General features: G+C 41.0%; 2 protein-coding genes and 1 long non-coding RNA gene across 9 annotated transcripts in view; 2 read left to right on the top strand and 1 right to left on the bottom strand.

The window, feature by feature from the left end:
* Window positions 1-70: 70 nt before the first annotated feature.
* itgb1bp1 (integrin beta 1 binding protein 1) lies at window positions 71-7032 on the top strand. Of its 2 annotated transcripts, none has more exons than XM_046856035.1 (7): window positions 71-332; window positions 2569-2702; window positions 2792-2870; window positions 2953-3083; window positions 3315-3407; window positions 5692-5841; window positions 6410-7032. In XM_046856035.1, the coding sequence occupies exons 2-7, from the start codon at window positions 2631-2633 to the stop codon at window positions 6479-6481; spliced, it is 597 nt and encodes a 198-aa protein (XP_046711991.1). In that variant the 5' UTR covers window positions 71-332; window positions 2569-2630; the 3' UTR covers window positions 6482-7032. The 2 variants fall into 2 exon arrangements, with proteins under 2 accessions (XP_046711991.1, XP_046711990.1); XM_046856034.1 differs by having other exon boundaries at window positions 72-332; window positions 2566-2702.
* Window positions 7033-7913: 881 nt separating this feature from the next.
* Window positions 7914-9227, top strand: LOC124390223. The gene is made up of 2 exons (XR_006926703.1): window positions 7914-8921; window positions 8960-9227. It is a non-coding gene; the product is annotated as an uncharacterized LOC124390223 (long non-coding RNA).
* Window positions 9228-9288: 61 nt separating this feature from the next.
* Window positions 9289-19977, bottom strand: part of asap2a (ArfGAP with SH3 domain, ankyrin repeat and PH domain 2a) — a 68601-nt gene continuing 57912 nt past the window's right edge. For 2 of the 6 annotated variants that reach the window (XM_046856026.1, XM_046856028.1), the window contains 16 exons: window positions 19670-19718; window positions 19342-19508; window positions 18045-18178; window positions 17697-17791; window positions 17142-17331; window positions 16438-16523; window positions 16167-16282; window positions 15486-15553; window positions 15292-15399; window positions 14684-14891; window positions 13766-13912; window positions 13405-13531; window positions 11704-11789; window positions 11465-11544; window positions 11216-11329; window positions 9289-9688 (listed from right to left, as the gene is read on the bottom strand). In XM_046856026.1, coding sequence (XP_046711982.1) covers window positions 9614-9688; window positions 11216-11329; window positions 11465-11544; window positions 11704-11789; window positions 13405-13531; window positions 13766-13912; window positions 14684-14891; window positions 15292-15399; window positions 15486-15553; window positions 16167-16282; window positions 16438-16523; window positions 17142-17331; window positions 17697-17791; window positions 18045-18178; window positions 19342-19508; window positions 19670-19718 — 1850 coding nt within the window. In that variant the 3' untranslated portion in view covers window positions 9289-9613. Of the gene's footprint in view, window positions 9689-11215; window positions 11336-11464; window positions 11545-11703; window positions 11790-13404; window positions 13532-13765; window positions 13913-14683; window positions 14892-15291; window positions 15400-15485; window positions 15554-16166; window positions 16283-16437; window positions 16524-17141; window positions 17332-17696; window positions 17792-18044; window positions 18179-19341; window positions 19509-19669; window positions 19719-19977 lie in introns of all 6 variants that reach the window. The other 4 variants (XM_046856025.1, XM_046856027.1, XM_046856030.1 and 1 more) reach the window with 3 other exon arrangements.

Below are 19977 nucleotides of genomic sequence, written 5' to 3'. Positions count from 1 at the left end.
AATGAATAGACTTGATTTCCTGTTAGTAAGTTTGCACGGAAGTTTGCAGCTTTGGGGATTTCACCTCCTGACCACGAAGCACACAGCGTCCTTTGTTGATGTTAGTGAGCTGCAGGGTGAAGCCTCACTCTCAGGCCGCGGCCCCTTTAAGAGCAGCTGGGTGGAGGCGCACAGGAAGTGAAGTGTCAACGCCAGTCTCAGCCAAAACACACTCACAGAGAGAGAGAGAGAGAGAGAGAGAGAGAGAGAGATCCGGAGGCGCGGTACTTTGATGGTCCTCGGTCTCAGTACGCTATTAAAGTGGCCCCGCTTTACAGACGTCTGGAGCAGAGGTGAGAGCCGCGCTGCCTTTACAGTCCTGTTTCCTGTTTCGTTCCAGGCGCGAGACTAACGAATGTAGGTGGTACGGGTGAGAAGGGGAGGGGGTGGGGGGTGCGTGGGTGTTTCCTAGCAACGGGTTTCCGTTACTTCCGCGGTGATCTCATTCATAAGAAATGCGCAACCGGAGATTAGTTCGGCGCTCGCGAGCGCGCGCGGAGATCCTGTCTGGGGCGAGACCGCGCGCGGACGCGTCTAGAGCCCAAAGCCGGAGAAGTGGTTTGGAGATTCCGGCGCGCGCTCCTGAGACAATGTGAGCGCGTGAACCTGGACGCCAAGGACGGACAATTGACAATTTGGCCAGGAGACGCAAGTGTACAGTGTCCCCACACCAGCAACACCGACACTACAGAAATGCTGTGTGTGTCTGTGTGTGTGTGTGTGTGTGTGGGGTGATGGGTGTGTGCATGGACAACTGGCTTTCAGTTCACACTAGACATCTGTGCACTTCATTTGCTATAGGACACTCAGGTTACACAGTGCTGTTCTGTAATGCTCGGTTTTACTTTCAGATTATTGATATAGAATAATAAGAACTCCCAATACAGGATTCATCCTACAGAACATTTTATTTCTTCATGTGCAATAACGATATCCTGGTCAGGATCACAGTGGATCTTCTGGAAACACTGTATAAGAGGGGAGTACATCCTACTGTTAATAGGAAGCCAGTTTTTTGCAGGGCACCACACACACACACACACACACACACACACACACACACACACACACAATATTTTATATCCAGGTGGATGAGTAGGTGAAAAGCAGAGAACCTGGAAGAAACCCATACAGACACTGGGAGAACACATACCACATAGAGGGAAACTCAAAACCTGGTGTGTCTGATAAACCATATGCTTTGTTGGCGATTCCTGACATGGAAAGACTGCAACTAAGCGATGTTCATTTTCACAAAGCAGCTTTACACACACACACACACACACACACACACACACACACACACACATATATATATATATATATCAGAATAAGAACACTATTGATCCCACAGAGAAATTGTGGAAGAAAACTTGGGAAGAGAGGGGGAACCCCTAGTCATCCAGGTTATACCAGATAGTTACAATGATCAAAAATTCAATTCTATAACTGTGTGTTATAGTCAAAAACAGGAAGCCATGTGCTCATTAAGAAACTTAAATGTGAGCATTTTCTGAATTAATTCTAGTTTTAGACTAATAGTAAACAGATACATTATACATATAGTTTGAAACTCAAATCTATTTTAACTGACTTTAACGATGAAATCTTGAGGGCACATTGTTCATAGTCATTGCAGACCTGAAGCTGTCCAAGAAGAACATCTACAGTCATCGTTATGGTTATTGTTGGTAGCATCATGGTGATATTTAGGCTGTCCCTGTGGCAGCACCAAGCGATTTTTCCAGACGAGTTATTTTGGTGGTTAACTATTCATAGCACAGAAGAGACACTGACATGGCGGTGCGTGTGCTGTCGGGACGAGTGATTCGGCACACAGCATTGTTGCGTTGGGTTTTTAATATAATGTCAGACTATCTTTTTTTTCTCTTGATCTTCCTTCATTGTATTGTTCCAGTCCTTAGAAAGGATCAGCCATAACATTAAAACCACTAACAGGTGAGTTGGATAACATGATTATCCTCTTTCATTGGCAAACCTCAAGGGGATTAATTAGGCAATTTGATGTGTTGGAAGCAGGAAAAATAGGCAAACACATCAAGCCTCTTCATGGAAGTTATTCCCTAATGGCAGTGCATGCATTGAACAGGACTCCCCTTTCATTTGGTTTTGAGTAGCATGACAAAGATTTCAAAGTGCTGATTTCCCTCTGATTTACCCAGATCTCAATTCTATCAAGCATCTGTGTGATGTGCTGGACAAACAAGTCTGATCCATGTAGGCCTTACCTGGCAACTTACCTAACTGAAGGATTTGCTTAAGACCTTCAAGGGTCTTGTGCAGTCTATGCCTCAAAGGATTTACAAAGGAGACAATACTGAAGGAAAATTTAATTCACAAACATTGCTGCTGATGTAAAGGCATGTAAAGGCCAGCTGAGTTTCTCTATTTGCCTGCAGAAAGCAGCACTTTGCACTGTTTATGTACTAAGGCAGACTGATTAATGATCTGCCTGCCTCACTGCTCTTTGCTCCTTTTTATAAGCGTTGGTTGAATTGTGTTTAGAGGACTGGTGTTGGGAGACCTGGAGTGCTGGCGTCATGCTGAAGAATGTGGTGTCGTGGTGAAGAATGTTCCGCAAGGTCAAAAAGCGCCACAGCAGCAGCAGCTCCCAAAGCAGTGAGATCAGCACTAAGAGCAAGGTGAGCTGTGCTGCACTCTGACCCGTCTCAACTGCGAGGTACAAGGCAGTTCAAATCATAGCACTAGCACCTGTTCTGTCTCCATCTAGTCTGTAGACTCCAGTCTGGGAGGCTTGTCCAGGTCCAGCACAGTCGCTAGTCTTGATACAGACTCCACCAAGAGCTCAGGTGAACATGTTAACATAATCTATACATAATCCATAATGAATAATAAAATCTATTATTGAAATCTTTACACCGAACCCGATAGGTAACAGTGTGTCCGAGACATGCGCTGAGTTCAAAGTTAAATATTTGGGAGCTGTTGAGAAGCTGGACTTCGAGATGAGCAAAACCCTTCAGGAGCCGTTAGACCTGATCAGCTATATCGATGCAGCTCAGGTAATGTCCACATACATGTATGCTCAACTTAAGGCATAGCATTACAGCACGAATGATCTCATGCACATTGTAGAAAACACACTGCTCTAGAAAAAAAGATTTTGGGAGAAATACACAGAATTGTCTTGTTGCCACTCCATAATATTATTTTTGTACCGTCAGGACAAACACCACCGTCTCATTCACTCTCTATGTTTAATTTTTGGAAACCTCTGTATTCTCTCTCCAAAGCAAGATGGAAAGCTGCCATTTGTGCCTGGAGAAGAGGAGATGATCCTGGGCGTGTCCAAGTATGGGGTCAAAGTGGCGTCTTTGGACCAGTGTGTAAGTCTTTTCACTATGTGTTTATCTGTTTGCAAATTTATGATAAGGCAGTTTTGGTTAAGGGAAGTGCAACATCCTCATTTGTTTTTAAAAAAATAATGTTAAAAACATTCATGCAGTCCAAACACACTTTTTGGTGCCTATATAGTACCTCTATGCTGGTGTATTTTAGGTTACAGTAAAATAGCTCTATATCTTTATACTCAAGGCATTTTTGTCTGTGCATACTGTATGTTCTGGCATTTTTTTTAGCTAATTTTTAATATACACTGTTATATAAAAAAATAGATTTTCCATTTTTTTATGAACAGCATATAGTGTAAATCTCTCTACAATCTACTACAGCAATTTGGTAACATGGTTATCAATCCATTTCAACCATTGTGCGTTTGAGGATATATTTAATGTTATAGAACATTCACAAAACAAGGTCTCGTTATTATTAATGATGGAATGACAGCTATGAAAAGTATGATCCCTCACGAACCCCCTTTTTTTTGATCCCTCACGAACCCCCTTTTTCACGCACAAATTTGCGGTATATAGGTAGTATTGTTGAGTTGTTTTAATTGTTTTTGCGGTAAAATACCGTAATTTCCGGACTATTAGCGCACCCAAATATAAGCCGCACGCACTGAATTTTACAAAGATTTTTATTTTGAACATAAATTCGTCGCACCTGTTTATAAGCCGCAGGTGTCTTCACTGAAACTAATGAACTTTACACAGGCTTTAACGAAAGACAGTGTCTGTTACACGGCTTGTATCTAAACAGTAGCCTACCAAGAAAGTCATAGTTCACTGTCTTCCTCCTTCCTTTCACAACAATTTCTCTCGGGAGTTTTTCTTTTGGCATCGTTGTGCGTTTAAAAATCACCATCGGTGAAGCTTTTCTCTCGATGCCGTGCAGCTCAGAACACAGGTGAAGTGTGTTTTTTCATGCCTGGTTGTTTTCAGCATGACAAATGATTCGCATTTCCTGTTGACAGTCCGAGTGAGCGGCAGGTCAAACGTCAGAGGAACCTCATCCATATTTATGATGTGCTGCGGCCCGATTCAGTGGGAGAGCATCTGATTTAATATAAAGAATTTCATTACAATTTCATTGGTCTAATGTTTTTCTGGCTCAGTTTTTTGACTTGAAGTTTGTGAAACCGGGAAAACCAGAAAAACCCAGGAAAAATCCATAAATTAGCCGCTTCATTGTTTAAGCCGCGGGGTTCAAAACGTGGGAAAAAAGTAGCGGCTTATAGTCCGAAAAATACAGTAAGCATTTTCTAGCCTAAAAAATTAAGCTTTCAAAAGAGCTGTAATGCTCTTCTTCTTGGGTATGCAGTACATTTATTTCAATACCTTCATCATCATTAGTCCAAACACTTAATTCATCATTCACTGGTGAGTACCCTTATAGAATGTTTTATGTTAACATTACGTAGATTTGAGAATATTGAAAGTGTTTAGGAGCAGGGGAAAGGTTTATAAGAGGGTCAGGACGGTTTATAAAGCCTTAAGATATACAGGTATTCTGTATACTCTACTGTATACATAGGTTGCCACTTCGCAGATTCTCCCCTATCACTGGGATTTCTGGAACGTTACCCCTGCGATAGGCGAGGGATTACTGTATTACTGTTTTAGATTATGTGCTGTGTCCATTATACAAGTCCAAGAAGAACAATAACGTTTATATAAAGCCTGTGATTTACCAGACAGTCAACACTTTCAGTAGAGTGACCTTCTGACCAGTCTGATTGGAGATTCAACAGTGCCGCAGTGCACAATTCATTAGCGTGCGACTGGACTTTCTTCAGTCCAGAGCCTTTTACAGTAACCTGCTGCTATTTCAAAACCTAAGCAGATATAAGCACCATCATTACCACCGTTATGAAACATGTGGGTCATTCTAATGACTAATGTAATCGAAACAAAACAGTTTACTTGTCAATTGGCAGCAGGAACACTATATTTCTTCTAGCTTTTGTACTCCATAAACAGCATCTAGTTCAAAAAGTGCATTAATTTTAGATCCGAGGTGCGCATTTAAGGATTAGTTTGTGATGTATTTCTATGCTGTTTGGCCAGCATGGGTCAAAATCAAATGACATTTGAAGAAATATGGGTAAAATGACAGATTTTTTATTCTCCCAGTGCATTACATGCATGAATCTCCCATTTCATGCATGTAATGCATCCCCCCAAAATCAGGATTTTGTCGTCTTCTTTTTTTTTTTTTTTCGATAGTTTTTTGCTCAAACTTCAATGCTGCTGTTTACCCTCTCGTTAGGACGTGCTACATCGCCACCCTCTCTACCTGATAGTGCGCATGCTGTGCTATGATGATGGTCTTGGAGCTGGGAGAAACCTCCTGGCACTCAGCACCACCGACGCCAAGCAGCAGGAGTGTAGCATCTGGGTCTACCAGTGCAGCAATGCGGTAAGTTTATAGACCAAGTGAAGAAATAGCCTGCACTATACCCCTTTAACTGGTTTCCGTTAAAACACTTGGCAACCTCTGTATTTCTGTAATCACATGGTAAATATTTTTGCTTTGTACCAGAATCACATTGTACTGTATCTGGTCTGTGCCATGTTTTATTTTGTTTTATTTGAAATGCATATTTCTAGTTATATCACGTATCCATTCCTATACAAGTAGAGTCTTTGTGTTATGTTGTGTTTATCATCTTGACGTTATCGCTTAAGATGATTTTTATCAATATTTGCTGCACTGACCAGCTATAATTTCTGAGAAAAAAAAATGGACCTGGATGCACCATATTGGAGTTATAAGGAGTTACACCCCATGTCTTGGTCAAGGCACATGATCAAAGACACACTCCCGTGCTATTGGCCTTGCGCCGCGCAGAACGTAAACCAGACATGTCTTGAGTATATATCGCCCTGCTCGTGCAACCCTTTTCTGTTGAAGCGTGAAAGCATATTTCTATAATGTACTACAGTAACAGTTCTGTCCGACATTTATTTTGTTCTATCCATTGCAGGAACAAGCTCAAGCCATCTGTAAAGTGCTCTCAACTTTCTTCGACTGCGTTCTGGCCTCGGACAAATCCTGAGGTCCGTCTCTCCACTGACGGTCAAAGTGGCATAAAGCTATGATCTGTGGAAAATGTTTACAGTGTCAGAATCGTAGTGGTTAAGGTTACGTATATGGTTAATCCGCTCCATGATCAGGGTACAAAAGCGGCCTTCTGCAAAAAGCAGTGTTTACATCATTCATGTACATTATATCCCTCTGCTCCTGATATTACAATGTGCATCATCTAAACACCATCCCAGGCCAGACTGTAGCCCTAATGTACGTATTTAATATACACTCAGCTCAGCGTAACGTTTCTGCTGTGGTCCAGTAACTGAGCATCTCATGGGATTTGTGCTATCAGTGGTACAGCAATAACAGCAGGTACACAAGAACTTATACATCAACATGCTGTAAATTCCAGTTATCTGTAGCTTTGTGAGTAGAGTTGGAGAGGTCTGATGTTTCGTTCGATACAGACCTGTCCTTCTTTCCACTCCTAAATCCTGGTCCGGATGTGAGCGGATCAGTTCGTACGGTACATAACATTTAAAACAACGGTACAATAAACTTTTTAATCAATTTGAATCCTTTCGTGTTACAAAAAAAAGCTTCCCCCTACTTTCCATCTTGTCATGTCTTTCTGTTTCCTTTAAAAGTCTTAAATGTCAGTTTTGATCATCAGATTTTATCTATGATTATTACATAATTAGTATTGTTTTGTTTTTTGTATTTTAGTGGTACGTTGTCCTTGCACCATACAACACTGAAAATAGTGAATATACAAATATCTGAACACATTATTGTAAAAAACAGTTTTATCCACAAAATTCACACTTCTGTGCTTCTGCATACGAGGTTGTGTGACAGTGGTTCGGACATTTTTTTGTTCATGTTTGTTTTTTTATAATGACAATCATTAATAGGTCCATTTTCTTCTAATGTATATCATGTGACCTGGAAGGAGAATAGCAATAGTTCTTAAGTGAAATCATTATGATCACTGCAATTTCATTTTCTATCCTGTTGAACATCATCAGGAGTCCCGCTAAGCAGCAAGTGACCATTTGATCCTCACAGACGACACAGACACCTTCGTGCTTTGCAGTGCTCAGCTTAAGAAGGCAAACTGCTCATATAAGTGTAAGCTTTATTATAAGAACTTGTCACTGCACAAGGAAATGATTGCAGAGTTGTGAAATATTTTTTTTTTTGCATCTCTGAGGGTGCACTGAGTGCAGTAATATAGCAAGGAGTGTTTTTTTAATGCAATGCATCGATGCATTAACATTGTACTCCACTAGATGGTGATGTTGTACAGGGTTTTTGGTCGAAATGGTCAATGTAATTTATTTATGTACCAAACAGTAGACCCTACTGAAATATTCTGCATCCTCCTCTTTATTCCTTAAAAAATTGACCCTTTACATGCTTTAAAAAAAAAAGAATTAGATTCATAAAGACACAAAAAAAAGCTCAGTAAGCCCTTTTTTTAATTTAACTTCCAGTTCATTTATTTATCCAACATTAGAGTCAACAGAAACACAGTAAACGAGAGTAAAATGTTTCTCTTCACCGTTATTTTCTAGAACAGAGTGACAACATGGTCTCTGTTTCAGTTCAGGGTTTTTTTTTCTCTAATGTTCACAATTAAATATACACGTATAAACTCTTCATTTATTTACAGCACCACACGAGACCTAAGGTCCTTTATTTTTATTTATTTTTTTTTTTTAATGAGTTGAAAGGAAGAGGAAGATTCTGGAAGTTGCTAAATTTACAGGTCACTGCGTTTCAAGCTCAACAGGGATCTGGATCAATTTTAATTTAACGTCCATATAACATTCTATAGAGTTGCTCTGCAACCAAATGAAAACTTCATCACAAACGTATTGCTGTACAATATTACACGTGCAATCTCCATTCGGGAAAGGAAGGAAGGTATGGAGTGATATGGAGATGCATGGTTACTGAGGAATGGTTTTGGTTTTCCCTGTTAAAGGGTACATTAGGAGGGTTGGTCCTACATTTCCTAAAACCTGGGCAGACATTATTTACCCAACTCTAAAAATTCATTAAAATCTTAACAAGACCTACAGGACATAAATATAAGCCTAGGTCCTATTAACATAAAGCTATTATAAACTCACTATGAGGCTATTATTAAAGAAGTGAATTGGAAGGATGCAGTGAATTGTGAAACCATGGAAAAGGTGAAGAAAGACGATGATGACCAAGATGAGAGCCGGGCAGGGGTACAGCAAACCGCTCAGGCCTGAAGAAGGTTCGCTTCATTTCACACTTCGATCTTTGGACCGTTCCGTGGTCTGCGCTGGTTATGACGGATCTGCTCCCCTTCAATAAGCATCAGTATCATAGCATGTAGTAAACACACATTATATTATTATGGTTGCTGCTTTCATTCCGAAATGCATGCTGTATATCTCTTTCTCAGCAGAGAGGAGAGGAGAAAAGAGGTGAGGAGAGGAGAAAAGAGGAGGAAAGGAGAAAAGAGGGGAGGAGAGGAGCTCCCAGGTTTGAGCAGTGAAGAATCTATTTATAAGTTTGGATGTGGGGCAGCGAGTTTGGAAATGGGGACAGAAGAAGATCCCAAGGGGAGGCAACAGCAGAATTCCCGTTCTGCTCCAGTGCAGTGCTTCAAAAGAAAACAACACCTCCATTTCGCCTTCTGTCCATCTTTACCCAGGCAAGACGTGAAACTCCACGTCATGCGCTTTTTTTTCTGCTCAAGTTCTGAATAAACGTGTCGTCTGATGAAGAAACCAGTCCTTCAAAATGATCTAAAAGCTGGATGCGAACAGTTCAGCGTCGAAATCAACGAAGCATTTTTGTTTGTTTTTTACTATTTAAAAGTGCATTTACCGTGTCAACATGACTGACTAACATTTTTTTTTTCTAGTCAAACAAAGTGAGCCGAAGCACACGTACAATTTACAGTCTTCAAACCTACAAGAGTCCGAAACAAGAAACCTCCAGTGCTTTCTGGTGCAAGAAGCTAACTGTCTGGAAAGAGTCCGTACAGGCACGGGCTTTATGATGAAGATGAAGAAGATAATGTTGATTATTAAAAAAGCTCGGGAACGCAGAGTCAGAAACATGCGAGGGTAAAATGGGGTCAGCCTGGGTGAGCACCAAAAACCTTTGACTGTCAATCTGCCATGAAGTGTACGAATGTGACGGGGAAGGCACCTCTCCTCATCGGCTCTCCTTCTATATGGCCCAGCTGGAAAACAAAAACAAAAAAAACGTTTGTGATCTAGTTATTACTGTTCACACATGCTGTTTTCCGCCAATCGTAAAACAGCAGCAAGAAAATTATGAAGATGCAGAAGAACATGCATGTCATTTCAGTGCCTTTGACTCGCCGCCTGATTTTTGGGCATGGTCTCAATTTCTTTTATAGACAGTACCAAAAACATGCTCTGAAAGTCAGTGAAAGGAAAAGCCTTGCTGATAAGGGAGATCAGAGAAGGATTGCTGATAGGAAGGCTTCAGTAACACAACTAGCCTGTAGTGAGCAGAAAAGCATTTCAGAATGAGCATCACGTTTAACCCACTTATATGGATTCCTGCTAGCTAAGAAAATGAATGAGAGAATACAGAGGGCAGAGGCTCAGCAAAACTAGACATCTAAAAAGGCTTTTCCAATGCTATTGAAATGATGAATTGTGGTATCAAAGGAAGAGGGAGGTGGGGCAATTAAAAAAAGGCTATTTATCATATAAGAAAATAATTTGACCATTTTAACATCTCAGTGTCTATGCTTGCTTAAAAGCTGGTAGTGTAATGATGGCCTCTGTCTTCTATGAATGACCAGGGTACATTATATTTTCAAAATAGATTCATGTAAAAGAAAAAATATATCATGTAGCAGCAAATTATGAAGATGGGAGGAGTCATAGCTTAGTGGTTAAGGTGCTGGTTTACTTATCGTGGGGTTCAAGCCCCGGTATCGCCGAGGTGCCACTCTTGGGCCCTTGAGCAAGGCCCTTAACGGCACCGTATCATGGCCGACCCTGCGCTTCTGAGCAAGCTGGGATATCTGCGAAGAATGGGATGTGCTGTAATGTATATGTGACAAATAAAAACTATTCTATATTAAATTGCCAAAAATATCAGGACATTAAAATTTTAATATAAAAGGGCAAGGAATTCCTAAAATTCCCAACGTTGTTTTGGAAGTCTGGAGGATCCTAATTTAATGTATAAGCATTGTTTTGCTTAGTGTTATGCTTTAGCATGAAACGAGGCTTTTGCAAATCCCAATGCAGCCAAGAGCTTTGTGGCATTTCCACTGGAAACAAATGACCTCTTGTTCACTTCCTGTACTGAACATGTGCACAGCTCGACTGCTAATAAACAAAAAATAAAATGAGTGCAGCACGATTATGTATTCCCCAAACCCTCTGCAGCACATCTGTACACAGCCGAAGTGTTGCGAGATGATGATGATGATGATTTGAGGGTGCTGCTGATGAGGCTCAGTGGAGTTCTAAAGATTAAACTGCGTCAGTGGAACAAAGATAAGAAGGAAGGCGAACAGCAGCTGGCCTGCATTCCCACAACCAGAAGGAAAGAATGAGGTCATCGCATGTGTCCAGGCCACCACGGCAACTGCAAGTTGATAAAGTCTCTATCTCTCCCTTATTTCTCCCAGCACTCTCTGTTCCAAACCTTTACTCCCTTCATCCTTCCTACTTGCTTATTAAGGCAAGTAGTTCCTCACACACACACATTCGCACAGACTCACCCACCACTCCTGGTCCTCCTCTCCGTCAACAATGATCACCTCACCCTCAGTAAAAGTCAGCTCATCAGGGTTATCAGCCATGCAGTTATAGATGGCCTTCACCCTTTTCGGCCTCTGCTTCTAACACACACACACACAATGCGGAGAATAAACATATATAGTCTGTTCTGCACTGCGCCCATGAAATCATTTGTTTACAATTTCATCACGTCAGTTTCAGGCATTTCCTCCTGATATGATAGAACGTACCGGGTATGTTTTCCTGGGTACGTTGCCATGAGCCAGAGACTGACTACTTGAGCTTTGAGGGCATCCAGGAACTTCCTTTGCTGCTTGTCAAAAGACAAGAAATGACATTGCAGTCAAAACAAAGCACATCCAACATGTTAAAATGTCAAGTAGCTCAAGTTTTGAGGTTCACACAGCCTTCAAACTGCGCACCGCCAAATGAGTACAACATGAGTTTAGACTCAATATCTTTGACTCACAGATTAAGCCGTTTCTGTGACATCTACCTGGTCTCTCTGTGGTGTCCGAATGCGCCGGTGGCCCTTTGCTGTAGCTTCTGTCCGAGCTGTAAAAAAATAAAATCAAGTAATCAATCCTGGCTTACTTTATATTAGATATCCTATGAATTATTCCTAAATGTTTCCGATATTAACACACTCACACACACTAGAACATATTGAGGATACAGATTTTAGTCAGAGCTGGCAAAATTAGACACGTCCTTCACTCAGGGAGAAGTGCATATACTAATGTTTTAAAAGACTCGAGTGAAAAAGTGTATTCAGTACTTCAACTTTTACCAAAGTTAATGTAAAGAAGTTTGAGCTCTGACATGTAATTAAGTAAAAAGTAGCCTTAACTATTACCTGTTTTAGTGTCATGCTGGTAACTGGCCCTCACATCATATTAATATAAAATAATTTCATATTTTGTTACCTAATGAATGTAACCAGACTGAACATCCACCATATAGAACACAAGCAGAAAAAAGATTATGAAAATCAGGTGATCAGGAATGTTACGGTTCTCAGTCATGTTTACATCACTGACTCCCTCTGGCTAATTAACGTTAGCTATACTGTACTTCTTGTTGCCTTCCATCTTTCTCATTATTAGCTTTGTAGACTAGCCTACGTCTGTGGTGTGTGAGAGTCAGGAAATACACCAGTGGTAGATTGAAAAAGCAGTGCAATGGCAGGAAATAGGTCGATGGCATGAAAGTGTCACGCAACAAGAAGAAAAAATATTGATCATGTCACCAAATAGATTAAAACTAAAGCAACGATTCTGTTTTGAAAATGTAAGAAGTAGAATGTACAGATATTTGTGTAAAAAAATATCCGAAAAATAAATAGTGAAGTACTGAAAAATCCAGAAAATTCTACTTAAGTGCAGTGAGGAATTATTTGTACTTCATCACTTCCCACCTCTGCCTACAGGTGACAAATGAAAGGAAAGAAAACATACAAAACGAATTAAATCAGTTGTTAGACCACCAAACATTTCTGGATCTCTATTTTCCAAATGAACATCATTCTTCCAAAATCATGTTGGAGAGCACTGCCTATAACTTCACTCCAAAATCTGAGTTCAGTCAGATAAACGTTGCGCTGATTTGCACCAAACCCAACTACTTAGGCAACCGTATCTAACCCATTGCATTACAAACAGAGACGCTGATGCTTTCGTTTAAGTTTGATCAGGTAACTACAAGGCTGATTTAGTCAGAATTATCATCATCATGATCTTTTTAGTCACTGATAATGTGGAGCCCTACTCAGCACACAGCGTAGCTTAGCTCACTCTCTGCGCCTACATGCTTGGAAAAAGACCTTGAACAGGAATTAATGACCTGAACAAAGCCATAGTGCCCTGTAGACCATTGCATTATATATGTGCAAAGTGACCCTTGTTCTCACTGATAACGTAAGAAAAATATAAAAGAAATTGATTTCAAATATACATAAAGTTATATATTAAGTAAAATACAATTATTATTATTGTACTGAAATGATTGCACAAGATATTAACATTGATTGTGGCATAAAAAATCTATAACTATTAACATCAATATTGTGGACCAGATGTTAAGGCAAAATTCAAGATTTCAAGATCAGAAGTTTCCCCAACTGGGATAGAAACAGCCTCTGGAAATCTGGTGTGTGTGTTACAATTCTGACCTTGTAGCAGTTCCCCTGTTGATGCTTGGACCCTGAGCCACCTGTCCGGTTTTCCCCTGCATGGACATGGCCTCCATCACACCGGCTGCTTTAGATACAGGTGGAGGAGGAGCGGCTGGTGCTACGACTGCACAGAGTACAGCGTTAATTGTGCGACCTACCATCAGCATGTATCAAAGACCCGCAAGGCTTATTTTTGATTTAAGTGTTAATTAAAATTCAAACTTTGACTGTAGTATTAGAATTTGATTGAAAAGCAGTTTTACAGCCTAATAGGCATTTTGGTGCTTAAGAAATTACTCGTCTCATCTTGTGTATCATTTAATCTTGTGTTAATCCATGCACAGGATCACAGACTTACAGGAGGATGATGTGACTCGCATAGGCGGAACGGGTGGATGCATGTTAGGGGGATCTGAGGAGGATCTCTGCCTGCCTGAGAGATCTATGGAGCCGGGCTTCCATGCTGGAGAAGTTTGGAGAACTCCGCTGGGACCAGTCAGCTGCCCTATTGAAATTAGTGTGTGTGTGTGTGTGTGTGAGAATGAGAGAGAGCGAGAAAGGCATTGGACATGCAAACCCAAAACAGAAAGTTTGCCCAGCTTCTTTGCCCACACTCTAGAAGAGGCTGCTTTTTGTTTTCTCGAGAGGAAGACAAAGTTCCGGGCAGATTCTTTTTCTAAACCGTGGCTCAGCTCCAGGCCTTAATTACAGCAGAGTCTGGAGGAACACGGCACAATACCACAGCGTGAACAGATTCACGTCAAGAAAGCAAAGAGTCTCACTCCTGCGCCCTACATTAAGCGATGAGCCTAACTGAAGTCTGGTATAGAACTACAACTATATTACGAAAACAATCCGGTATATACTTTTTTTGTTTCTTTTTTCAATGAAGTGTGGCAATAGATTTAGATTTGCCTCTGCAGGCAAAACCTGATCGTAGAGCAACAGTCTGGCTTAAATGGGAATTATTAATATATTGGCGTTGATAATATGAGACACTGCTATTAACAAAAAAAAGGGATGTTGGGCATTTATAGCTTGTGCCGAGTCATTCATCTTTCTCTGCTGGCTCTCTTGCGACTTTTCAGTGCCATTTATGACCTTTAGATCAAGCAAAGTAACTTAAACGAGATATATATTTGTTCGGGATACGAGACAATTATTATTATCCTTATAGAGTCAGATGTTCACACTTATTCACACTTAAAGATCAAAAATGGACTGGATTAGGGCATCCATTAACAGGTATTTGTCCAAAAAAAAAAAAAGCAGTTACCGATATTTCTGGGAGGCAGTGGAGGAGCTGAAGTGGACAGGACCCCACTGGATGGGCTGGTGTTGACGATGGTCCCGTATGTCTCATTGTTGACCAGGTTTGGAACGTAGCACCGCTGTTGTTTGTCCTTGGCTGTGATGGGCTGCATCACTGAGCTGCCGGGCGTATAGCAACTGACCGGCCTCTCGTCCCGCCGCAGGGGACTGGACTGGAGATAGAAAAGGTCGTAGGTCACAAAGACAGTCATACAGTATCATAAGCAGCACACACACTGAATTAGTTTTACAGTCACACACACACACACACAGGACAGAGAATGCAATAAATCTACATTCTCTTTTTTCTCTTTTAATGACAGTTTAAAACTCTATTAAATTAAATTGAGTGTAATCCCAATAAAAATAAGAACAATGTCATTAAAATCTAGGAGCACTGGTGTCACTGGCTTGAGTTTTTATAAATAAATGGTTCAAGGAACAAAACACCCTGACACCTCTATTACACAATGAATACTGATGGATATTTTATAGTATATTTGACTCGTATACGGAAACCATGTAGTAACTTTCGTTGAAAAAAAGAGTCACGACAGCAAAACACATTGGTACCTTCTCATCCAAATCTTCATCACTCTCGTCTAGGTCTTCGTGCTGTAGCCGCCACTCGTATTCGACATGCACGTGCGCGTTAAACTTGCCAGCGAGCGCCTGGTTCAGCTGCGCACACAAAGCAGACGCTGGTAAAACTCTGAGATGCAACTACATTAAGCCATAGCTGATGTGTAACAGTAAGCGTGACTCACCAGCTCCTCACACTGCAGATGTTTGAGTCTCCGGGCGATGTCCAGTGGGGTTTCACCCGCCTCGTTAGCTGCACGCAGCGTCAATAGTGTCACAGTTTTATATTCAGGAGCATCATTAATAGCGCGAGTTATTTACATTGGCAGGTTAAAGCTGAATGGAAAGGGAATTTCTTCACAGGCTCTTATTCTGCTTTTTCGAAACCACCATTTATATCACTATATTTTTGCACCAAACTGTATAACTGTCGCTCAACGTAATCCGTAAAAATAAACTCAAAACTTTAGGTTTTTAAAAGTAGAAAGGTTTTTTTTTTATGGCAAACAGAATGTCTTTTTTTTTTTTAAAAAGGGCATTTGATCCCCAAAAACAGAGCATGCACACACATGCACGAGTGCTCCACTGGTCCTGGCTCCTCTGTTTTTTTTTTTTTTGCTGTTCACCAGAAGAGCATTAATTAGCTCAATTCCCACAGACAACACTGGGGACAATGCCAAACACAAATCCTGTCTCTTATCGCCACGACCAGCTTTCAAAACAGCCCAGGCAGAAGAATGTGAAAGAATGAAGCTAAATAAAAACAAGACGACTTTAACTCAAACACTGGAAACGTTTCTGTTTCTCACGGAAGAAAAAAAAAGCAGGAGGTGTTAATTGCAGGCTCGGTCGATGGGTTTTCTTACCGATATCTATCGAAGCTTTGCCTCTCAGGAGCAGTTTGAGGCACTCGCTGTTGTCCGTGAGACAGCAGTAATGCAGCGCCGTGCTTCCTTTCGCCGTCTGCTTATCCAGATTCACACTTCAGATCAAACGACAAGGTTCAGAGTAAGTCTCTCAGCGCATTACTTAGAATTATCTTCACTGTGGAAAGGCTTAGGGTGAGTTTAACTGGCTTACAACATTAGTAAGGTTTGGAATATACACCGTTTATGTGTTGGACTCCAGGCCAATTACCTATTTTGAGTGAGGAAGTCCACGATATGAAGCGAGGTTCTGTCGACCAGCCTCACCGCCAGATGCAGGGCGGTCTCTCCTTGTTCCTACAAGGGGGAAAAAAAGCCCAACAAACTTGGAACACATTTTACACTGATATCCTACAGAGTTTCCAGGTTGTTTTCCGGGATATTTTCTCAGTAATATTATGTATGACAGCTCCTGGGACTCCCAGCCTATCTGTCGCTAACAATAAGGAAATAAAATACATACTCCTAATCGTCTCTTACTGTGTGACTAAAACGCTGTTCTTCCTATTAATCATTTAAAAACAAAAGGTTCGCTGTAATGTAAGCAGCACAGAAGTACAACTTAAATCGAGATTTCTTGGGAGACCAAAGCGCAAACTCAAGTGAAGTCAAGTGAAGTGAAGTCAAGTCAAGTCAAAACTGTCAATCAGACCAACACTGGCCAATCACTGGCACGTCGAAGTTCATATATGAGCAATTCCTCACTCCGACTACTACATTCCTCTCCTATTGGCTTTACTGAATCACATGATGAATCACGAACTTTTAGGTAAACTGGACTGAATTCTGGCTACTTGAAAGATTTTCCGCAAATCTACACTGGCTCAATTGTGTAATATAAACACTACACAGATAAATAACAACAACAGGAAAACATTGATAATTCTCTATCAAAATGCATCGGGGAAGACTCACATGCCCGTTAGCCAGAGGAATGGGTTCCATCAAGTCCACTCCCTCAGCGTAGACCTGGATGAGGGAGAAAATGTCACGTGCCTTCACCGCATCGCACAAGGTATGCAGTCTGGATGAGGTGTCTGGATGTTTTTTCCGAGCAAAGCGCTTTTCTGTGTATTTAGCCGTGATGAAGTCTTTCCTGGCCTGCCTGAGAAGCCGAGAGAACAAGAGGTTAACACGAAAGGAAAAGCTCTGACACTGTCCACCGCAGTGTTTGGTCCAGTGACAAAAATAACACAACAACTGGAGGACATTTCAGAATTTCTGTTTGTTTTGCGGAAAAAAAAACTGCTTCACATAAGGTTACAAGGTCTTGTTTGCTTCCTTTCAGAGCAGTTTACTTTTTCTTGCTCTCCGGATTTCCAGGGTGAGATTAAAAGGCATTTATTTTACATGTGTATACTATATTAGACCGGGTGCTGTCCCAAATAAAAATAATATTGCACAGTAACATTTCAGCGCTCTATTGTGAGAGCTGTAAGCACAAACAGAGAGCAAGAGAACATCACTTACATGTCACTGGTAGGATTTGGTTTGACCCCATCTTCTGCACTCAGACACGCTTCCATGATCTCGTTAAAGCCAGCATTCCCTACGTTCTTGGCCAGCTGCAGGACACACGCATAGACACGCACCGAATATACAAAGGGCTACAACAGTGGAGCTTTATTATAACCATGTACATAAACATTTTTTTTAGTCATTGCTTTTATTGTTCGCAGACCAACAATGTAATTGTGTAACAAAAAAATTCTCAATATATGATTCTTTTATAATCAGATGTAGTGATTCCATAAAGGTCAGTAAGATCGTCGGAGTAAAACGTATCTACGCTGCAACAGCTAAATATGAAACACCAACCAAGAGTTCGGATGTGCTGAGGACATCCAGCGTGAGGGACTGAATTCTGGAGTAGTGCACTCCCAACTCCCTGTGGATCCCCGAGCATTCTATACAGGTCAGAATCCCCAGGTTAGTGGACAGCCATGTGGGTCCTGCCGAAAAGACATGGACATAATGTTTCAGTGAATACCAATAAATGTTCAAACAGGAGTCTATGACCACATGATATACTGTTTGTGAAAGTGTGGTATTGTATTCAGGAAGTCACCACCCCCTTGATCTTTACCTGGTCATAGAGATTTATAGAGGGTATAGAGGGTTATTAATTTATTCATTAATAATACCTTTTTTATTCTTATTCTTTTTTTTTTTTTTTTACACACAGATGTGTTTGGCTTGCCCCTTGTTATTCATTCTTTGTGTTTGTTTAAACACTGTATGCCCTTTAACACACTCTGAGGCAAAGACAGGTGTTTTGAAAAACATGAAAGAGCATGAAAAACCTTATAGCACACATTCAACCAATTATGTGAAATCTGATTAACACTTGCAGTATCTCACATAAGTGAGTACACCACTCACATTTCAGGGGACAATACTATAGAAATAAAACTTGGATATACTTTATATATAATTCCATACAGGAAATGATCTATCATTATGGCCTTCTCAGAGAGCATTTTCCACATATTAAAAACTGAACAGCAGCAGCTAAAGACATCGAGGAAGGTTCCTGGATGCAATTATAAATTCATTTCATGGACAAAAGTATTGGGACACTTGGCTTTTCCATCCATATATAGTTCTTCTCCAAACTGGTACAACAAAGATGGAGGAACACAATTCTACTGGATGACTTAGCATCAAATTTTCCTTTCGCTTGAACTACGAAACCCAAAATCTGCTCCTGCATGACGATACCCTGACCCATGACGAGCTCCATGAAGATAGATTTTACATGGTTTGAAGTGTAAGATCTTGAGTGGCCTGCTATAGCGGCTTTGACTTTACCCCAATTCAACACCTTTGAGATGAACGCTGACTGCACCCCAGGCCTCGTCACCTCACCTCTATTACACCTTTGCGGTTGAATGATCACAAATCTCTACACAAGCACATTTATGAATCTCGTTAAAAAATTCCCTATGAATGTTACAGTCCGAATACATTTGTCCCCTCCTTGTCACCCTCCTTGTCACCCTCAATAAACAAATTGAATCATTTCAGCTCTCAGTCTATCACAAAGCCTTTTGTTCCTGCTCTGATCCATTCAGACTTCCTGAATCTCCTCCCGACCCGTTTATGAGATGCTCACCTGGAGCGCCGCAGTCACAGCAGACGTCGTTGCCAGTCATTCGCTTGACCTCGCCCAGGATGGCTTTAGTCAGCTCCTGAACGATGTTGTTCTCGCCCACGTGCTGGTCTCCCTTAAAGGCGTTGTTGAGCGCTTCCTCTTTACTGTTCTGCAGCACCGAGATCCAGCTGGACAGAAACAAGCCAAAGGAAGAGACGCAGGAAGAGCGCGTGATTTGAGATGTACAAGAGAGTAATGGATTCGGATAAGGGTAATTAGGAGTCCAGGAAAAGGAACTACATGAGGAAAAAAGTTTCCTTTTCAGTGCAGAAAACACACGCATGCTTACATTTGGCACTCTGCCTCATCCTCTGCCTGAAAGTGATACGTTCGGTCATCTGCGAGACGGAAGGATAGCGGAAAGGAGTGAGAGAGGGAGAGAAAAATGAGTGTTAGAAGAAGTGATTATGAATAAAAGATCATTATATCACATCATTATATAGATGTGTTTTTGCTTGTTTATTCTGCATTTGAAGCATTTTCTTGGTGAAAGCCCTCATGGGCCTTTTGAATTCCTTAGCATTATATGCCTACTGCTATAAATCACTGTATGCCACTCCTTAAACCATGCATCATAAGACATGACATAACCATATA

Source organism: Silurus meridionalis, chromosome 8 (genome assembly GCF_014805685.1).
Source record: "Silurus meridionalis isolate SWU-2019-XX chromosome 8, ASM1480568v1, whole genome shotgun sequence".
NCBI classification, from domain to species: Eukaryota; Metazoa; Chordata; class Actinopteri; order Siluriformes; family Siluridae; genus Silurus; species Silurus meridionalis.
This window is presented reverse-complemented; position numbering and strand designations above follow the sequence as displayed.